General features: G+C 36.8%; 1 protein-coding gene across 2 annotated transcripts in view; it reads right to left on the bottom strand.

Moving 5' to 3' along the window:
* Nucleotides 1-22,161, bottom strand: part of LOC150099979 (kinesin heavy chain-like) — a 579,478-nt gene that overhangs the window by 506,566 nt on the left and 50,751 nt on the right. For both annotated transcript variants that reach the window (XM_090403282.1, XM_090403283.1), the window contains exons 2-3: nt 20,622-20,709; nt 16,723-16,796 (exon numbers count right to left, since the gene is read on the bottom strand). In XM_090403282.1, coding sequence (XP_090259408.1) covers nt 16,723-16,796; nt 20,622-20,709 — 162 coding nt within the window. The remainder of the gene's footprint in view (nt 1-16,722; nt 16,797-20,621; nt 20,710-22,161) is intronic.

Raw genomic sequence — 22,161 nt, 5'->3', positions numbered from 1 at the left:
TTCACAAGGCACCTCAATTCCTCTGCACTCTGTTCCACCCTTCTCGATCTCGTCTACGGGAGACCCCTGCCCCTCTTGATCTCGTCTAATCTTCTTCTGGTTGGTGAGTGACCATGAAGTCATTACCTGGGTTGTAGCCAGTCAATATGAGAATCTCTATAAAATATATATATATATATATATATATATATATATATATGTGGAACTACAGGGCTGATGATTATGAAAAGCTTAGGAGATGACTGGAAGCTATAGCATGAAAAGAGGAGTTGAGTGGAAAGGAGATCAATGCTGCATGGGCTGATCAAGAGCTATTCAACAGCAGCAATGTCTGAGTGTATTCCAAAGGTGAAATGGATAAGCAAGGTAGGAATAAAAGTATGGATCAATCAAGAGATTCAACATGAAATCTGAAAGAAGCCACTGTGGTAGCAACACAAGATGAATGTTGGTAATGATCAGTTGCATGAAAAGTACACAGCGCAAGCCAGGAAAGTGAATTGATTAGTAAAGGTAGCAAAAGTGCAGTATGATAAGAAATTAGTCAATCAAGCTAAAAAAAAATCCTAGTGAGTTCATTAGATATATGGCAAGTAGGCAAGTTGAAAGTTTTTTTTCACTTGGTTATACTATAAATTAAAGATGCCAAGAAATTATATTCTTGGTTTCATCCTTTATCCAAGTGTACACAAAATATGCACATGAAGTAACTTCACAACCGGACTACTTGTATATAGTATAATTGGCTTCGCATCAATTACCTTAGTATCCCATAATGCAAAGCACATATCCTTACAGACATGTATAATGTTATGCATTATGGGAAGGGCCACTACCCAGACCAGTTTTGAACTTTATTGAGGTCTCGTCAGTGGGAGCCAGACTCAGAAGATATACCAAGGTTGAAGTAATGCAGAAGTCAAACATTTCCATATACAAATGGTGTCACATCTTATTACTAAAATAATCTGGATTAGAGATAGATGTTGAAAATTTTTTCGCTTGGTTATACTATAAATTAAAGATGAAAAGAAATCCTATTCTTGGCTTCATCCTTTATACAAGTGTAAGCAAACAAAGTTTGCACATGAAGTAACTTCACATTTGGGCTACTTGTTTGATCACTGAACTGAGGTTGAAGGAATAAAAGATGACTAGGAGTAGCATGTTCGGTGAGTATGCAGTGAAAAAAAAAAAAAAAACTGCTAACACCTTTGATTCCCTTACAGGGAGCAGGCAAGGCCGTTTTAGTCCTATCTAACTTTTTTGGAGACTGAAGGGACAGTTCAATCTCCACTTGAGGCCAATTACAGATAGCTGGTCCAAGATTATCACTAACAATATATGGCATCTGGTGAAGAAAGGCAGCTGCCAAGTGCCATCATCTCATGGTCCCTAATCCTAACACTATATATTCCCTGGCCTGTTGCAACACCACACCAAATATCTCTTTCTATCAACCTCCAACACCATACTGCTTCAAAACCATTTCCATTTCCCCCCTCTTGTATCTCACTCATGCAGACATAATTCCCCTGCTATCATCAGCAGCACTTCCCCCCCCTCCTTTCTTCCCTTTCCTATCTTTATGAAAAGAATAATGTTCTAGAATAAATACCAAGAGGCTAACTTGAGGTGAAATAGTACCATCTCGAAGCACAAGAAAAAAAGATACAAAAGCACACGGTGCACATGACCAATGGCTTTGAGAAGGAACCAAAAGGAACCATGGCTGACTAACATCCACACAGAAGGCAAGTTTTCTGCTTTATTATTTTCATCATTTTTTTCTTTAAAAGGTGTACAGAATATTATGACAGTACTACATGATTAATTTTGCATTATTAAAACCCACCCACACTGGCAGGTATATTCTGCCAGCTATTACACCACCACTACCCCTCCCAGCAGGACGGTGTTATCAAAACCTTAGTGAAAAGAGCTAGAACCATCTGCTCTGACAACATTAGTCTCTCCACTGAAATCAGTCACATCTGGGACACATTTTAAGAAAATGGCTTTCCCCTTACCAAAATCAACAGAGCTCCACACAAAACCTCCCCCAAAATCCAGAAGACAAAAACATCCATTGCAATCCCCTATATCCAAGGCACCTCAGAAAAACTGCATGTATTCTTAAAAAATATAAAATAAGGACATCCTTCAAGGCCTTACCAAAAATTAACTACCCTTATCCAGATCACCAGATCCAATGGGGAGAGACACTTTCTCCTATACAGAAACAGATTTAAATCAGAGAGAGACTATTTCTTGAATTTCCCACAGCACAATTCCCAAACTTAAAGAAATTCAGCTGCATCACACTGCCAAAAATCTTGGAGATTATCAGCAAGTATCCATTACCACAACCACTGGGGATGCCAGTTAGAACTGTGGGAGCCTATCCTTCATATTCAGTCTGTGTTTGCTTTCCTACTAGTGTGCCTGCATGCATGTGCTCAATATATTTCTTTGTGCCCACAAAGACATGTTGGTGAACATGGAGAAAATATTGGCTTATTAATCTAATTAGGTCCACATGATTAGCCTAGTGTCTATGCGCTTTGCAACCAAATGCCTATAGAAGGAGTGTCCCAGGTTCGATTCCCACCGGAGACATGAGGAGCTTAAGAATCTCCCTCAGCCATTGCCAAGTTAGCCAGTCTTGGGCATGGACAGCAGGGATTTTTTTCCCGCCAGTTTTGGGGTTTTTCATCCCACAAGCAGGCAAACCAGACCTATGAATACACACGGCTACAGTCATAAAATATACTACGGCAAGGAAGGCAACAGGAATCTGCCTTGCTCATAATCATTTCCCTAGAATCGTAGCATATAGCTACCCCCCCACCAGCTGTACGGTTGAGGGAACAGGGAATCTAATTAGGTAAATAAATTTAGTTAATAATTAGCTTTAGACATCTGATTTTCCATCAATCACTACTGTTCAAATGTAACATGTTATAATTATTACTTAGCAGTATCCTAACTGTTTTGTCTTCTTTATTTTGGTAACATCTATTATGTCAACATCTTCAATTCTGGCTGAGGTTGTGTGTGTTCCAGCAGATGACTTGGCACTGGTTATCTGAGGAAACTAGTAAGGACTTATAAAAGAGAAAAATGTCAATAAGCATAGCATTTTGTACCATGATTTTTTTGTTTAAGCCAATACAGAATACAAATGGTCAGCTAGGTCCCAGACAGAAAACTATCCTCCTTTGTTTTTGGTAACCAAGTATATACAGTACCTAATAATAGATTGCACTATGTGAATGTGAAGATTAGACATTGTATCAAGAAGCCCTGGTTAGTTCTCTGCATTCCTTACAGGTTATGTGGTATCACCTCCTAGTTATCCAGCTCCGTTCTTTAATTGACCTCACTTTACAAGTCAGATTTCTTTTTTTTTTTTTTTCTCATCTTAAGCCACTTGCACAATTTTTGGAAAAACCAACATATAGAGGAAGAGTGAATATTTGAATGAATGGAAGAAGGCCTTCATTCCAGAAAGAATTATTTCGGTAAATTTTTGGCTAGATAAGAAGGGGAGACAGTAATCTGGCCATAGAAAAGAAGAGTACAAATATATCCTGCATTTATAAATAAACATCATTAACTAGTTCCCCCTTTACCACCACTTACCTCATATATCTTCTCAGATATAACTACTTCTCTCACATTCCCATGCTAACTATTACTACACACACACACACACACACACACACACACACACACACATTTGTTACAACTTCCACTTTTCTTATGCAGGGAACTCACATCTCCATGCACATCTTGCATTCCTGTTTGCTGACCCTCATTTCCTACACTACTGTTCTCTCTACATTTGCAAGGACCTTATAGTCTCACCTGTTCCATTCTCCTGCTCTTTCATGTCATCACCTCATACTTCCTGCGATCTCTTGTTCACATTAATCTAATATTAAACTTCCTTCTAGCAACAGTCTTTCCAGTTAACTTGCACCAAATTCATTTAAATGCAATCTATTACTTTTTATGTGATTCCATCCACTCCTTGAATGGATTCATATATCAGCAAACTGCATGTTTTTCTCCTTGCATAGCTTCAACATACCATTGATTCAGGTGTCGAGGCTAGCTGGTGAACGGATGTGCTATCGGAGAGCTCCTGAGAGATTTGTGATTTTTGTTGATTTATTGATGTTTCGGATTCAATTTAATGGACTTAAGTGTGTAATTTTGGTATATTATTGGAGCTTTATTAGCGTGGTTAGTGTACTAAAGTGTTTTATAACATAATCTATATCGGGAAGTCGCCGCAAGATGAATTCGTAATGTGTAGTGTTCGTGCAAGTTCCAGATAAGATAAGTATCATTTTCAGTTATCGATACAAATTACTTAATATTGTGTAGTTTTGTTTTGTTTGCCTTGCGTATTTTAGTGCATCTGTTTTTGGTGTGTTATAACGTATAATTTGACAAAACACGTTGCAAATAAGTATGGCACCTGTGCGAAGGAAAATGGCGGCCAGTAATGATGGTTTGCCATCCTTATCAAAGAACGGTAGTATAAAAGAAATGAGTCAGTGTACTAGCTGTGAAATGTACGCTTTGCGGAGTGCGGTCGGAGTGTGGTTAGATGATAATAAAGGATTGAATGTGTGTAGAAAATGTAGGGAGAATGAGGAATTGAAGTATATTTCGGATCGTGAGTGTAATATTTTTGTCAACCTTCAGAATGAAGGAAATAGGGATATGACAAGAAACGGCAAGGTTGTACATGAAAATTGTGAGAGTGAATGTAGAAAGTGTGAATGATAGTATAAATGGTTTCTCAGAAAATAAAAAAGATGAGATAGATGCATTGAGTGAGATCGCGTTGTTGAATAGTGCGATAGAAAGAGCAAAACAGCAGCTAGAGTGCATGAACAAAAGTAGACTGAATGAACCAACCAATAATAAAAGGTATGACAGGAAAAATAGACGTATGAATGTGAACATGAATAAAATGAAGGATAGAGTGCTGTATGGAGACTCGTTAGTACGAGGTGTGATAGTAGAGGATTTGATAAAATCGTACCAACCTGGTGCGACCATAAAGGACGTAACTGAGTCTATTAGAGAGCAGAAGGAAAGGGTGAAAGAAATGATTGTTGTGGCAGGTACGAATGATTTGAAAGGAGATAAAATGGAAATGATAGAAGACCTGAATGAATTGTTTGAGGTAGCAAAAGAAAAGAGTGAGAGAGTTAGAATGATTAGTCTTTTGCCACGGTATGACAGTGAAATGTTTAAAAGGAGGGCCATAATTGCAAATGACTTTATGCGTGGGTTATGTATGACGAGTGGTGTGGAATTTGTGGATGTGTGGAGTGAGTTTGATGGGCGAAAGGATCTATATAAGATGGATGGCTTGCATTTGAATGGTTACAGTGTAAGAAGATTTGAGAAAGTGTTGCTGAATGTAGTGGATGTGCAAATTCAGGGAAACTAGATTTGTTAAGGGGGGGAGTAGATATACAGTCCTTATGGAGGCAGTTGAATGTAAGAATGAATATAATATGCCAGAGCAAATAAGGACAACAAATATAAGTGGGATAGTTAATATAAGGCATCAAGGTAGGGTTGGGGCTAATGGGGGTCTTAAATTCATGTACACTAATACTAAGAGTATTAGGAACAAGAAGGAAGAGTTTTTGGCCATGGTTGGCACTTCCAGACCACAGGTTATAGGTATTAGTGAAACATGGCTGACTGTAGATGATATAACTAGTGGGATTGAATGTGATGGGTATAGTGTGTTCAGGAATGACAGAGAGAATAAAATGGGGGAGGAGTATTGTTGATGATAGCTGATGAGCTCCAGCCAAGGAGAACAGAAGTTGAATTGCAGGATAGAGAAAAGAGCACATTTGATGCCATTTGGTGTGAGATTGTGACTAGCAGAACTAAATATACAATTGGGTGCTGCTATAGACCAGGTGATGGAAAAGATGGTGGTGACAGTATGCACAAGCAAATAGAAGAAATGGGTGGAAGGAGGGTGATAATTATGGGAGATTTCAACTATGGTCGCATTGATTGGAGTGAGGAGAGGACACACGGAAGGAACGAACTGGATTTTATGCGGTTATTAAGGGATAACTATCTGCGACAGCATGTAATGGAAAATACTAGGGGTCAGAGAGTGCTTGACCTAGTAATTACATCTGAGGATTTGGCTGTAACAAATATGACCACATTGCCACCAATCGGTGAGAGTGATCATAGGGTCTTAACTTGGGAGGTGGCTAAAGGTGTAGAATTTTCAATTAAGACAGGGTACATGTGGAATTATCGGGCTGGAAAGTATGACAAGCTTAGGAGTTTGATTGGTTCAGTGCCATGGCATGTACAACTGCAAGGACTAGAAGTTGATAGTGCATGGGAGGTAGTTAAGAAGTGCTTGCATGAAGCAATGGCTGACTGTATACCTAGAGTCCGAAAAATAAATCAAGTAAGGGTTAAATGGATGAATAACACCATTAAGCTTGAGCTGCAAAAAAAGAAACAACTATGGAGGGAATTTAAGGAGAAGGGTGACCGGCAGACACAGGAACGGTATAAAGCGCAGGCCAGAAGGGTGACGAGTGTGGTAAGAAAAGCAAAAAAGGATTACGAAAGAACATTGGCCATGCAGGCTAAAGAGAATCCTAAACAGTTTTTTAGATATGTAGCAAGTAAAAGTAAAATTTTAAAGAAATTTTAAACTTTGATTTTAAAGAATGCCGATGGTAGGGAGGTAACTGAATCAGTTGAGATAGTTGAGTTACTGAGTGAGCACTTTGCAAGAGTATATCATCCAGGTGGTGACATTGCAGAAACGAATAAACCAGTAGATTATACGGGAATTGTGGTTAATGAAGTGGAGGTGAGTAGTCTATTGCATAACCTCAATGTCAATACATCTGTGGGATTCGATGGTATACCAGCTGGTGTTGTACGAGAAGCAGCTAAAGAATTGTCAGTACCCTCGACCATTTTGTTTAATTTGAGTCTCGGGTCTGGGTTAGTCCCGAGCGGGTGGAAAGAGGGGAAAATAGTTCCACTGCATAAAAGTAGTTCGAAGACTGCTGTTGTAAATTACCGACCGATTAGCATATCAGGAATCATTGTCAAGGTCTTAGAGAAATTAGTCAAGAAAAGAATACAGATTGGATAGATGAAAATGGGATATTGGATGGGGGCCAACATGGTTTTGTGAAGGGTAGATCATGCCTCAGTAACTTGCTCACGTTTTATAACACAGTGACAGCTGAACTGGATAGGGGTAATGGGTTTACAGTGATACTACTGGACCTTGCCAAGGCCTTTGATAGGATACCACATGGAACCCTAATCAGTAAACTGGAGCAGATGGGGATAGATATATGGTTGGTGAGATGGATAGGAGGGTGGTTGAAGGAGAGATATCAAAGAGTGGTTTATTCAGGTGTGGAGTCTAAAAGACGTCTTGTGACTAGTGGAGTGCCATAGGGCTCTGTTCTTGGACCACTGCTTTTCAATTTGTTCATCAATGATATTGGAAAGGATCTGAGAGGAAGTGTTCACTTGTTTGCTGATGATGCAAAGTTGGGTAGAGCAATTGTGAGTGCACAGGATGTCAAAATTTTACAGGATGATTTGGATAGTTTGGAGGACTGGGCTAGGAAAAATGGATATCAATTTAATGTGGCAAAGTGTAAGGTTATGCACTTTGGGGTAAAAAGAATAGCAGCAGTATATCGCATTGGTGGAACCATACTCCAGGAGATTGATGAGGCCAGGGATTTGGGAGTGTTGGTGGATAGGGAGTTGAAGTTTAGGGGGCACATTGTAAAAGTAACTAAAACAGCTCACCAAATCACTTGGCTTCTGAAAAATACTTTAACATGCAGAGACGAACAAGTTGTTGTTCCTCTGTATCGAGCCTTGATAAGACCCCATCTGGACTTCTGTGCCCAGTTATGGGCACCAGGGTTTCTTCGTGATGGGGAGGAAGTGGAGAGGGTCCAGAGACGAGTGACCAAGATGATTGCAGGTCTGTGGAATGAACTTTATGAGAATAGGTTGAAGATTTGTGGGTTGCAGAAATTGGAAGATAGGCGAAGGAGTGGTGATATGATTGAGACATTCAAATTACTGAAGGGTTTTTCTAAGATTGATCCAGAAGATATTTTTGAAAATATGACTGGTGGTGGGAGGACTAGGGGCCATGCATGGAAGCTGGGCAAGAGCGTGGTTGACAAATGTGTTAGAGCTAGGTTCTTTACTTGGAGAGTGGTAAATGAGTGGAATAAGCTTCCAGTGTCCGTTGTGGGTGCTACGACCGTGAATGAGTTCAAGGCAAGGTATGATAGATACTGTGTGAATGTTGAATAGTTGTTCTTGACATGATGCTAGGGCCTCCCTCAATGAGTCTCGACTCCTTGGAGTTTCCCGGAACAACAACAATAATAATAATACCATTCATTCATTCATTATTACTTGCTGTAGCAACTTGTCACTGTCATACTTCAGCAGCACAAAACCTTTCCCCCCACAAATATATATTGCATTTGAGTTTATTTACCTTTTTATAGATGGATGTTATCAAGAGTTCTTCTCCAATCACTGGGATTTATGTGGTGTGTGGTGCCTTGTCTTCAGCTTTTCATGAACCATCGCGGTTCTTTAGCTGTGGACTTCACAACTGCGACAGTCTTGAGGATAAAGTAGCCTGTAGATGCATGTGTTCACAGGGCTGATTTGCCTCTTCTGGGGGGACGAAAAACCCAAGTTTCCAGGTGAAAAACCCTCTACCTCCATCATATGAGACCGGATAACTCACCTTAAGTCAAAAGAGACCAGTTAAAGGTTCCTCAAATCTTGCACAGGAATCAAACCCAGGTCTTTCCAACCAAAGGACTTCGTCCATACCAACTGACCTACGGAGGCTCAATTATGTGGTGCAGCCATTATAATACTTTTATATCTTCATATCATGCATTTCTGATAGAATATCATTATGCCATATTTCACATGTCAATAGTGGCAATGATTACTGGATTTCAATTATCATCATCCAATGTTCTGTAGCATTTTTCTTCATCATCAAATTCCTGCCATGTACCATCAAGGGGGTGTACAGGATATGATAGTACTACATGAAAAATTTACATCATTACTAACTTCCTATCTACAATTATCCTACAAATCAGTCTGTTACTTGTCAAGACTCCAACATTACCAGATCGTATATTTCTATCATCTAAGGCACTTTGTACAGTATCAATCCACCTATATCTTGGTCTTCCTCCGGGTTGTTTTCCTGCCAACCTGGCAGAGAACACTTGTTTTGCTAATCTTTCTTTGCCCATTCTGTTAAGTGACCATACCACCTGAGATTAGCTCTGCTAACGCATTCCTGGATGCTGACAATGTCAAGTTCTTTTCTAATATTCTCGTTTTTAATATGATATTGCCATTGAGGCCATCTGTTTACGCCTCTAATCTTTCTCAGGACTCTCATATCTGTGGTCCCTAGTCTTTGGCCAAGTGTTTTACTTCTGACCCAGATCTCAGACCCATAAGTTAAAACTGGTTTGAACACTGTCTTGTATACAGCTAATTTAGTGTTACGACGAATTTCTCTCTTATTCCATATGAATTTATTCAATTGACTTCTGACTTCCTACTATAGCAGCTTTATTTATTCTGTTGTCTATTTCCATATTTAATTTACTATCTTTACTAAAAATCGTGCCTAAGTAGGTGGTGAAATGTTTTACTTGTTCCACAGGTTCTCCGTTCACAATGCAGTTGACATTTTTAACGATTCTGCCTATTTCCATTGTCTTTGTCTTTTTATTGCTAACCTTCATACCACATTTATTACAACAGTTATTCAATTTAGTCAAGGAATCTTGCAGACTTGTAGCTGATTTATTTAGAAGTATAACATCGCTAGGATAAAGCAAAGAGCTGACATTAACACCTCCAATTTTGATAATACGTTTAATATCACTTTTCTTCATAATGTGATCCACATAGATAATGAATAACAGAGGGGATAATGTACATCCTTGTCTCACTCCAGATTTAACATTAAATCATCTTCCTGTACTTCCTTCAATTCTAACTGCTGACTTACAACTCAAATAAAGACTAACTATTGCTTGATATAATGCCCCATTGACACCATATAACTGTAGCCTATTGAATAACTTCTCTCTTGCCACCTTGTCATATGCCTTTTCCAGATCTACAAAGCTAAAATAGATATTTTTGTTATATTCTCATGATTTCTCCACCATTTGTCGTAAAGTGAAGATCTGATCCTGACAGCCCCTATTTGGCCTGAATCCAGCTTGTTCTTTGCCAAGCTTTTCTTCTACAATTCTTCAACCATTTCTCAAGTATACTTGCATATATCTTACCAGGAACTCAGTAGGGAAATACCTCTGTAATTCTCACATTCAGTTTTATTTCCCTTTTTATATATGGGTACTATGAGAGCTCTACTGCAATCATCGGGAATTCGTACCTCTATCCAGGCCTTCAGAACTATGCAGTGAAGAAACTGCAAGACTTTTATACCACCATACTTCAGCATTTCTGGTCGAATATCATCTACTCCTGCTGCCTTTCCACATTTTAAGCCTTTGATGGCTTTTTCTACTTCAAGTATGGATATGTATTCCTGACTGTATGTCTGTTGAGTGTTTTTTACCACTGTGCTGTCATCACTGCTTGTTTCATTTAGCAATTTTTCAAAATAATTACTCCATACATCAAGGATATCATTACCTCCCGTTTTCATGTCACCTTTATCATCTCTAACTCCTTTTACAGTACTCTTTCCTCTATTTCTAAGCTTCTTCAACAACCTCCAAAATATTTTGCCACCTTCTTGTTATTTATTTTCTATATTCTTGCCAAAGTCCTCCCATGACTTTTGTTTAGCTAGTTTTACACACTGTTTAGCTTTCTTACATTTGTTTCTGTATTCTCTAAGAGCACAAGCTGACTTATTTGCCAGGAACTTTTGATATGCTTTCTTCTTTTCCTTCACTGCCTCTTTAACTTCCTGTGTCCACCATGAAGTTCTGATTTTTCTATCCTTGCAGACAACCTCACCACATGCCTCTCTGGCTGAATCAATCAAGGTTTTCTTCAAGGCTTGCCACTGAATCTCTAAAGTTTGGTTCCTGTTCTCAAACTCTTTCTTTCATTTTTTCTTCAATAATCTTTGTGTATTTTAATCTACAGTTCACATCTGAGAGCTGCTCAACTTTTATTCGCTTTAAAACTTTCTTACATGTTATTCTTTTCAATATGAAATTCAATTTTATCCTGCTCAAGACTAAATAGTGATCACTTCCAATTTCAAATCCTCTGTACACTCTGGTGTCCTGCACCAGGGAGAAAACATCACTATCAACAATAACATAGTCAATGAGACTTTTCTTATTCCTAGCCTCTTCTCTCCATGTGAATTTGTGCACATTTTTATGTTGGAACATGGTGTTAGTAATAACCAGTCCATGTCCTGAGCAGAAATCCAACAGATATTTGCCATTATTATTAGCTTCGCTCTTTTCTCCAAATTTTCGTAATATATTTTTGAATGTCTGACAATGATTTCCTACTCTGCTATTTAGATCCCCAACAAGGACCAACTTTTCCTTTTTCATTGAGTCAGATGCTTTATCTAAATCCTCAAAAAATTCCTCCACTTCTATCTTAGTCGAACCTTCTGCGGGACCATAAGTACAAATAAGTCTCATTACCCAGTTTCCCCATTCTCATATTTGCCCACATTACTCTACTTGAGACTGCCTGCCATTCAAGAAGATTAGCCTCGTATTTAGTGTTGAATACAATGGTTACTCCTTCTTTTCCTTGATTGTCATTGCCTGAATATAGCATTTTGTATTAATTGCTCAGAAAGATCTCACCAGTTTTTGTCCTTTTTGTTTCAGTCACCCCTATTATGTCGATCTGGTACTTATCTAATTCCTCAGCTAGCTCCATTTCCTTGCCATTCAGGCTTCTTATGTTGATAGTACTGATCTTTAACTCTGGTGATGTTGAGTTGGGGTGTTTTTTCAGATTTGTTCCAGTAGCTGACTTTTCGCTGTTCACCCTGGTTCCCTGGTGAAAACAATGGGGGCCTTATTTAACCGGGAGACGCTCCAGCCGACATGAAATTTTGTCATGTTATACCATCATTTTGTAATTTGGTTTAAGCCAATAAGAATTACAATTTGGTCGGCTAAATTCCAAATTGCCAGCCCATCCTCGTTTGTTCAGTATCCAGGTGGATACCCAACAGGGTGCACCACGAGTAGGTGAGGATTGGACATTAGGTCAGAAGCCCTGGTCGGTTCTCCGCATTCCTTTAATGGCTATATGGAGGTCTCATCTCAGTTATACAGCTTTGACCCTTAAGCAACCCTTAGCATTTTTCTTTTGATTACATATTTGTCTTTTTTTGACACTAGTTGATTTTGCATATTTTGGTATTATGGAATATGTTTATTTTCTGGAAAGAGAAAACAATAACTATGGTTTCATTATGTTGATGATTTGCTGTCTGGCCTCATTCCGAAAATGAACTTACCACTTTCCTATAACAGATCAATAGCCTTCGCTCATGAATTCAATTCACCATAGAAAAAGAAAAGACTGGTAATTTACCATTCTTGAACATCCTTCTTGTACGCACAGCCTCTGGTAATTTATCAACCAGTGTTTATCGAAAATGTACCTTTACTGGCAGATACATTCATCAAAAGTCTGCTCATCACACCTCTCAAACAATTGGTGTTATCAAGTCTTTAATTAATAGAGCACATAATGTGTGCTCCTCTCCTTCAAACTTACAACAAGAACTTCTCACTATCAAAACCTTAATGGAATTTAATAGTTACAACTCTAATCAAATCCAATAGATAATTGACTCCTATGTTTCAACACCTCAGGATTCTTCAACAGACCAGAGTTCCAATCCCTTATATTTCTGGCATCTCTGAACTGATTGGTAGAAGTTTGAAGAAGTATCATCTGTTGCCATCTACAAAAGACAAACTGTCACCTCTATCATTAGCTGGTGTTTACCAGATACCTTGTGAATGTATCTAGCATGCTTTGGATAGACTTATCGTTCTGTAGAAAAAAGAATTAATGAACATCAATATTATATTGAATACATGAAACCTCAAAAGTCTGGTACAACATAGTATTGACACTAAACACAGTATCCAGTGAGATGAAGTTTGTCTTCTCCATAGAAGCAGGTTTAAATATGAACGCCTTTTCAAAGAAGTTGCGAAACCTTTTAACTTCAGCCAAATCTGAATCGGAATGATTCTCTCTCCTCCCCCCCCCCCCAAAAAAAAAAGTTTAGGAGATTCTTATTTTATGTAACCATCAAATATAGTTTTCAACAATATCAATTTCTAGCACGCAGCAACAGTTTGTAATTGGTAAACCACCTGCTGTATATACCTTGAATTCCGGTTTCTTTGATTTGCTTGTTTCTATGCACTGATGATATACTGTTATTTTCAATCCAAAATATCTATACTTTCATTAAAGTTAATTACTGTGGTTGTAATTTGTTGTTTATAGTCATGCCAGGTAGACTAGATTAATGTTTACTTTTATAATGGAGACATTTACAAGGATGCTATACAGCTTTTACCAAAAAGTTCACTGTCACTATATTGAGAGAGAACACCATTATAGCAAATTCACTAGCTATAAAACTATCTGAAAGCCTGGCTAAAGTCTGATAGCAACAATGCTGTTTTAAAGAATATTCATTGTCAGATACAATCTGCTATAATAAATTATTCCTTTTCCCCAAAAGAGTATGCTATTATAAAAGATGAATGTAACAAACTCAAACAAAAAAAAAAAAGGGAGGGAGGTATTTTGTCATTACCAGTCACTCAAAAAAGCACATTCTGCTTCTTTTTTTTTTTTTTAATATGCAGTAACTTTAACCAAAAGTTTCCCACTTATGTTTCACAATATAAAGTAAAATGGATAGCTATATCATCATCACTGCCCATGGGTCTAATATCCATTGGTATCCAATGCTTGTTTCATCTCTCTCTCTCTCAAATGCAAGATGACTCAAATCCTGCAAACTCTTTCACATCATCTACCCACTCTCACCTTGGTCATCCTCTTCTTTTATACCATCCATTGTATCAAGCATCAAGGTTTAGATCTTTCTACTGTTATCCATTCTGCAGATATGTCTGAAAAAAACTTTAGTTTCCTTTGAAATATTTTCTGCGTTCAATTTTCTTTGCTGTTCACAGTTCTTCATTTGTTACCTTTTGTATTCATACAACTCGAAGAATCTTTCTGTAACATGTTCTTTCAAAAGCCAATATTTGTCTCAGAGTCTCTGACCATTACCCATGACCCACAACCATAGAGAACACTTGTGAATATGCATGTTTAGATTATGCCTGTAGATTTACTTTAGCTTTTGTTATCTGCAATCTTATTTCTTTCCTAGAATCTGAATTATGCATCATGTTGTTACCTGGGTACATGAAGTTCCTAATCTCTTCCACCTCTTTTTTGTTGACCTTTAATTCCTTTTTTTTTATCTTTTTTTTTTTTTTTTTTTATCACTGTTCATTATAAGCCCATATCTCTTTCCTTCTTCACTTAACTTCAGCACCATTCCTTCAAGTTCCTCTTCATCTTCTTCAATGACTATGTCATCTACAAATTGCAAGTTGTTTATCTTAGTACCTTGAATTGAAATTCCCCTTATATTATCCTTTATGACATTAATATCATCATAAGTACTTTTCCTGCATGACTCATTAAAACAAATGCTTGGTAGTTTTTGCAGTCCATTTTGCTTTTGCTTTTTTTTTTTTTTTTTTTTTGTAAATGAATATTACGATTGATCTTGTCCATCCCTTTGGTGCTTTGCCATCATCCCCTACCATGTTACACAACTCGTATAATTCATCTATGATCATCTTGCCACCATGTTCATTATTAGATCACTGGAGAGATGTTTCAGCATCTCTCCAGTGATCTTATTATTCCTGGGGCTTTTATAATTTTTCATTTGTTTCACTGCCTTTACAACCTCATTCTTTAGTGTATCTGTTCCTTCCTCCCTCTATGCTTCAAGGTGATATTTTCCTCAATTTGTTAATTAACTTCTTTTGGGCTTCAGCATCTCCAAGTCTTATACTGTATAACTCTGAGCACTATCTTGTCCATCTCTTTCCTATTTCTTCTGTGTTCATCAAGTTTTTTCTGATCAAGATGATTCTGATCACTTATATACCTCTGTATTCACCAAAGTATTTATTGACATCCTTGCACTACTCCCCTAACTATTTTGATTTGTCTCTCTTAACTGCCTTCTTCACGTCACTGTATTTTGCTCTCCATTTCCACAGAGATCTCTCTCTCTCTCTCTCTCTCCCCCCTAATCTTTGAAGCTTTTTTTTTTCTTTAATTATCTTGAATAGATATATAACTAATAATAAATAGATTATTATTATTATTATACAGTATCTCCATGGAATTGAAGACTCATCATCACCAAAGACTCATATGAAGAACAGATACATGATCTACATTAATTATATCTATAGATTAATTAATATAGACTGACATTAATTAGATCTATACATCTCATTAATAAAGATCTATGTTAATTGCTTTATAATGAATAGCTTCAAAAAATACAGTATGAGTGAGATCCTTATACTTCTACTTATGATCTCAAGCTTCTTTGTTTGCTGCCTCTAATTTTCTCTTACCCCCAATCCAGTTATTCTAGTCTAACAACCCACCTCTAGCAAGGTGGTCAAAAGTAATGTAACAGTAGGAGAAATTATATGAAATTTTGAAAGTGATATCAATGAAGGAAGCAGAGATGGTAAATATAAAGTAGATAATGATATTAGTTTAATGAGAGAATGATACTTCCATTTCATTGGTAAAACTATAGTCAGTGGAGAAGATGAGAAGGCAATTTATTTCAGTGGATTAATCTGACTGCTGGGAAAGAAGGCATGTAGCCAAGAAATGTGAAAGCAGATAACTGCATGACTGAACTGTTGTTATTGTCCAATTCCCATATGTCTGCAATATCAACTGAAGTTCTTGCATTAACAGTATTTGTATCAGCTTAAAAGAAATTGACTTGCCTATCAATAGCTTTTCTTAACTTGTCCTTTATCTATGTACAAGTGCTTTCAGAAAATTATTAGAATAAGAACAACACACAGATAAATTGATAGTGCAAATTTCTTTTTGACAGAAACCATGTGAATCAATAATTCCTGCAGTATAAAAAATAAATAAATAACACAAAATATAAGTTAGCACTGATGGAGCATAAAGCTAAAGCATATTATGCAGAACAGATTCCAGAACTATTTGATATCAAAGGTGATCAGGATTTGTGTGTCTTTCTTTGAAAGATCAAAGGCAACATTGAATAAGAGGCATGATATGATTGAAGATTTTTCCTACAAAAACTCATGTTAGATGCTTGTGGTATTTGTAAATAATAAATACCAGAAGCAGTGTTCTCATTTACTAAATTTACTCACTAATATTCCTAATTTTGTGAATGATGTTAAAAATAAAAGTAAAAATTCTTTTTAAAAGTAAAAAGAATCAACTGATGATATACATCAATATTGCAATGACTTAATTACATAAACAGCATTACTATTTTACCTCCATGGTATGTGTTTTTCCACTAGACGTTTGCCCATATGCAAAAATGGTACCATTGTAACCCATGAGAACATCTGTTAAAAAATAAACAAGGGAAAAATTATTATTAAATTTCAAAAAATAAAATTATATTTTACCATATGTTTAAATAAGCCAGATGCATATTAAAGATCTATAAATACACAAATAAAGATTTATTTTAATTATTTTCCCCATTTTCCTTTTTTGCAGGTTAGGCTCAGCAGCCTGTCAGAACTAAGTAACTTCTTGGAAAATTAATTCTCTGAACAGGCAGTTAATGTTATCAGCAGTGTAATATGGATGTCAAGTGTGTGTGTGTGTCCATTGCCAGTTTGCCTGCTTTGTGAGATGAACCCCCCCCACCAGTTTCTGTGAAGGAAAATCATGCTACCTCCATATGAGTCTGGCTAACTTACTTTCAATTGAAAAGCTCCGATTTGAACCCAGGTCTTTCCAAACAAAGAATCTTTGAAACTGACTGAGTACATATGATCTCATTCACTTTCAAAAGCAGAAATTTTAACCATTAACACCTATATGTTAAGAGTTAAAAGAACTTACAAACTGATAATTTTAACTTGAAATAAATTTTAAATAAATGCTTCTTAACTAGCCAATCATACAACAAACACGATACTCCAAAAATGGCCAAATATGGAAAAATCTATCTTCAGAAAACTAACAATCAATCAAACAACATTACCATCACAGCCATCAACACCATATCATAAAAACATCACAGAGAACTAGGGTTATCTGTTCTAATGATGCTGCTCTTGCAATGAACTCACCTACTTTTGCCACATATTTTAAGTCAATGCTATAGTCCCAAGAGATAAAATATTAAGTGCTTCCCTCTCCTAATACACAAGACCACAGTAAAGCTGTTACCATCCCTTATATTCAGAGTACATCTGAAAAAATAGCCAGAGTACTTCATAAATATTATTATATGGGTATCTCCATGAAGTAACAAGACTCAGAGTGGGAGACCCCAACTAACTTTCATACACAAAATAGCTATCATGCCTCTCCTTAAACTTATTTACAGTCAAGGCACTCAGAACTAATTCTGGCAATTCATTCCACTCACTCGCCACTCTCAAAGCAACATATCATTCCTAACACTCTTACACAACTTTCAGGGATAACCTCTAGTTCTTGTTCCATTCTTCATGTATTGAAAATTTTCCTGTGTCTATCTTATAGAATCTCTTTACTAACTTACAAAGTTTCTATCATGTCCCCTCTTTTCCTCTATCAATTAAACTTTGCAAACCTACACACCTTCAAACTATCCTCAAAGGGAGCATTCCACACTTCTAACACCAGCTTGGTCATTACTCTCTGAATCCTCTCCACCATCCCCTGGTCCCCAAGAAACTCAGGTGACTAAATCTGTGCACAGTAGCCAACATGCAGATGAATCATAGCCTTATAAAGAGAGATAATAACTTCCCTATCTTTATTTGTTAGCATATTTTTAAACATTCAAGTAATCCTTTGAGCTATTTTACCAACTTTGCAATATATCCTCTGAACTCTCTGTCTACCATTATCCCCAAGTCCCTAGCTTTAGCAGTTTCATACAATCCAGTACCATCAATGTGATACACAGTATGTAATCTTTTCAACCTGAAGTACATAACCTTACTTTTTGCAAAATTAAATTGACAACCAATATCCTTTTCAATGAGTTATGGATATTTTTATACTATACATCAATTTTTTTTCATTCATTTTACTTTGCTCAAAACTAAAACCTGATTCAACCCCCCCCCCCAAAAAAAATGTTTAAATTATCATATAGGTATTATTTCTGGACATCCAGTGTCAAAAACTTATAAAGGGAGGCCATACCATCCACAACAGTCATAAATTCTCTTAAATTCATTCATGCTAGATGCACTCAACAGTTCAAAAAACAAGCTCCTCCACCTCACTAATCTGCGAGAGAAAACTCTAGCTTTTACCTTTTTCTTAGCAATACACAAACTTCCACAGATGCCCCCCTTTGTCCTCATTTCATTTTCCATATAATGAAATGAGGGTACCCCTCTTTTAGAAGTATATTTGCCTCTATCATATCACCTCTCCTCCTGCTTGCCAGTGTATGCAGTGTACAAATCTGTCCACATAATCTACATTCCATCTTTGTAACTCTTCTTTGCACTGCTTCTTTCCATTCCTGCAGAACTACAGGAACTAAATTTTCATACAGTAGTGCAGATGGTCATATTGAGGCCTTGTAAAGAAGCAAATATGACTTCCTGATCCATAAATATTAATATCTGTTTAAGCATCACAATTATCCTCTGAGTTGTATTTATAATTATTTCTGTGTGACCTTTAAAGTAAAAGATTACAGAGCAAAATAACATAATATGACAGTGGAAATGCCAGCACAGGTATGCATAACTATACACTTACCTGACATTATCATTTGTCAAAGTTCCAGCCTATTCAAGTCTTTCTGCGAGTGCTGCATATCAGTAGCATCCTTGATTGCCCTGCTTATCTTTGCATCATCATCAGATAATTGGACATTTCCTGTAAACTCTTTCCTCCCAACATCATTAACGTACAAACTGAACAACAACGGTCCAAGAACTGATCCTTAGAGAACACTACTGCTCAACAAGCAGCCTCCCCCCCCCCATATATATCACTTTCTGATTACTTATCCATCAGCCACTCTCAACCAAAGCAAAGTTTATATTCAAATCCTACATCCTCTAATTTATGCAACAGCCTTTCATGGGTTATACTGTTAAATGCCTATGCAAAACCCAACAGTATCCCAGTGCACATCTACTCTAAGCTAAGACTCAAATTATACAAACAGGTTAAGGGCCTTGCCAGTTAAGCTGAACATTCCTTTAGTATCAGTGCTAATATCCCATCTGACCCTATTGCTGAATGTGTCCAGGTTATGCAACAGCTCTAGAACTTCCTTCTCATGTAGTGGTGGTACTGTGCTTCATATTGCCTACACCAGGTTGAGAGATCAGTGATTGGAGTACTAATGATAAAATTCTTCTGCCTTTAACCTGCACACAGCCAATTTCTTTTCCTACTTCAACTTTGCCTTCTGTACAATGCTTATCACTTTTTTTGGCCTACTTTTCATACATTTCATAACTCCTTTCATTCTAATGCTCACAATACTCTCATCATCATCATCATCAAATTCCTGCCATGTACCCTCAAGGGGTGTACAGGATATGACAGTACTACATGAAAAAATTACATCATTACTAACTTCCTATCTACAATTTTCCTCCAAATCAGTCTGTTACTTGTCAAGACTCCAACATTATCAGATCTTATATTCCTATCGTCTAAGGCACTTTGTACCGTATCAATCCACCTATATCACAATACTCTTTCTTATCTTATTCCTAAAAAAGAAAACTTTCTTGTTAAATAGCAGTTAACAAGTTACAGTCTATATAATCAAAACTGGAATGTACAATGAAACATTGAGATATTTTTGTAAACTCTGACTCATTTAAAAAAGTTCCCTAGCACAATAAATTCTGACTCATGGAATATGTTTAAATGTATATTTAACTGATTGTAGAAACAAGAAGGATTTCTTGCATTGTGGTAGAAAAATACAGAACTCACATGTTATAGACATCTCTTTTTAATTTTTCTATTTATATAGAGTGAAAATTTAAATGTCTTGATGCTGTCAGTAAACTGTATCAAATTGTATATGTTAACAGATTTCATTATCTACTGCACAGTTTTCTTATTAAAAAATTAAGAATAAATTAAAAATGGACAGAGGGGTTTAATTTCAGAATAATGGCCTTTATTTTTCTTACCTTTTTAACTGAGATGTCATATTTCATTTTAAAAAAATTCATTACCTTTGACAATAGCCTTGGCTGCTTCATTGTAAACCTTATCTTGAGTTGCATTTGGCTTGAATACTTTATCAAAAACATAAACTTTGCCCTGCAAAGAAAGTTTTAAAAAAATTAAACCCCTGAATGAGCTAATTTCCAAGTTCACTTAACTAAGCTTTTACTAAGAAACTGTTATACCAATAATGTATTGAAAAATACAAATTCTTAGCTTTCTGCTACCTCCTACAATATTATATGAGACTAATGGCAAAATAGAAAAAGATAAGCGACCATTTTTCTTCAGTAACTACAATGGTTATTGGGCGCTGAATTTTGTAGTATATTATGTACAACACATTAGTATCCAAAATGATCAAGTTTCCACCAGCAATCATATAGATTGAAAATGAAAACCAAAAGATGAGCAAAGCTTATTATGGTTCGTTTCCTCTTACTTTTGTATCTTACCTTTGGATATGTAATGTGAAATTTAATAAACAAAGCTTTCTTCCATTTCACATAAAGAAATGTTTCTAAACAGGTTTCAGCACTGCATCTCTTACACTGTTGAATCCATGCCCAAAAATTATTGATATTTAGTAAACCAAGAGTTCACTAAATATTTTGAAAAGATATAATTATTATTACGGGCAACTCCAAAGAGTCTTTAGACTCATCAAGAGAGGCCCTAAACATCATGTCAAGAACTATTCAGCATTAGCACAGTATCTATCATACTTTGCTTTGAACTCATTCACAGTCATGGTGCCCACAACAGACTCTGGCAGCTTATTCCACTCATATACCACTCTCCAAGTAAAAAAACCTAGGTCTAACACCCTTACTAACTACACTTTTGCTCAGTTTCCATGGATGGGTCCCTAGTTCTACCACAACCAGATCTGTTCTGAAAAATTTCCTCTGAATTAATCCTGTAAAAACCCCTCAGCAATTTAAATGTCTCAATCATATCACCCCTTTTCTGCCTACCAGCCAATTTCTGTAACCCACAGATCTTCAACCTCTTCTTGAAGGTTCATTCCACAGGCCAGCTATCATCTTGGTCACTCACCTCTGGATCCTCTACCTTCTCCCCATCAAGAAGAAACCCTGTCGTCCAAATCTGGGCACAGTAGTCAAGATAGGTCTTATCAAGGCTCGATAAAGAGGAATAACAATAACCTGCTTATCTCTGCTTGTCAAAGTATTCTTCAGTAACCAAGTGATCTGATGAGCTGATTTAACCACTTTTGCTATGTGCCCCCTAAACTTCAACTCCCTATCCACCAATACTCCCAAATCTCTGGCTTCGTCAATTTCCTGGAGTACAGTTCCACCAATGTGGTATACTGCTGCTAATCTTCTCATCCCAAAATGCATAACCTTACACTTTGCTACATTAAACTGACATCCATTCTCCTTATCCCAGTCTGCCAATCTATCCAAATCATCCTGCAAAATTTTGACATCATGTGTATTCAACTATTGCTCCCCAACTTTGCATCATCGGCAAATAAATGAACAGTTCTACTCAGATCCTTTCCTATATCATTAATGAACA

The sequence above is a fragment of the Typopeltis vanoorti genome, chromosome 13 (genome assembly GCF_054136105.1).
Source record: "Typopeltis vanoorti isolate ZY-2024b chromosome 13, IOZ_Tvanoo_1.0, whole genome shotgun sequence".
Taxonomy (NCBI): domain Eukaryota; kingdom Metazoa; phylum Arthropoda; class Arachnida; order Uropygi; family Thelyphonidae; genus Typopeltis; species Typopeltis vanoorti.
The sequence above is the reverse complement of the archived record's forward strand: the minus strand, read 5'-3'. Positions and strand labels throughout refer to the sequence as shown.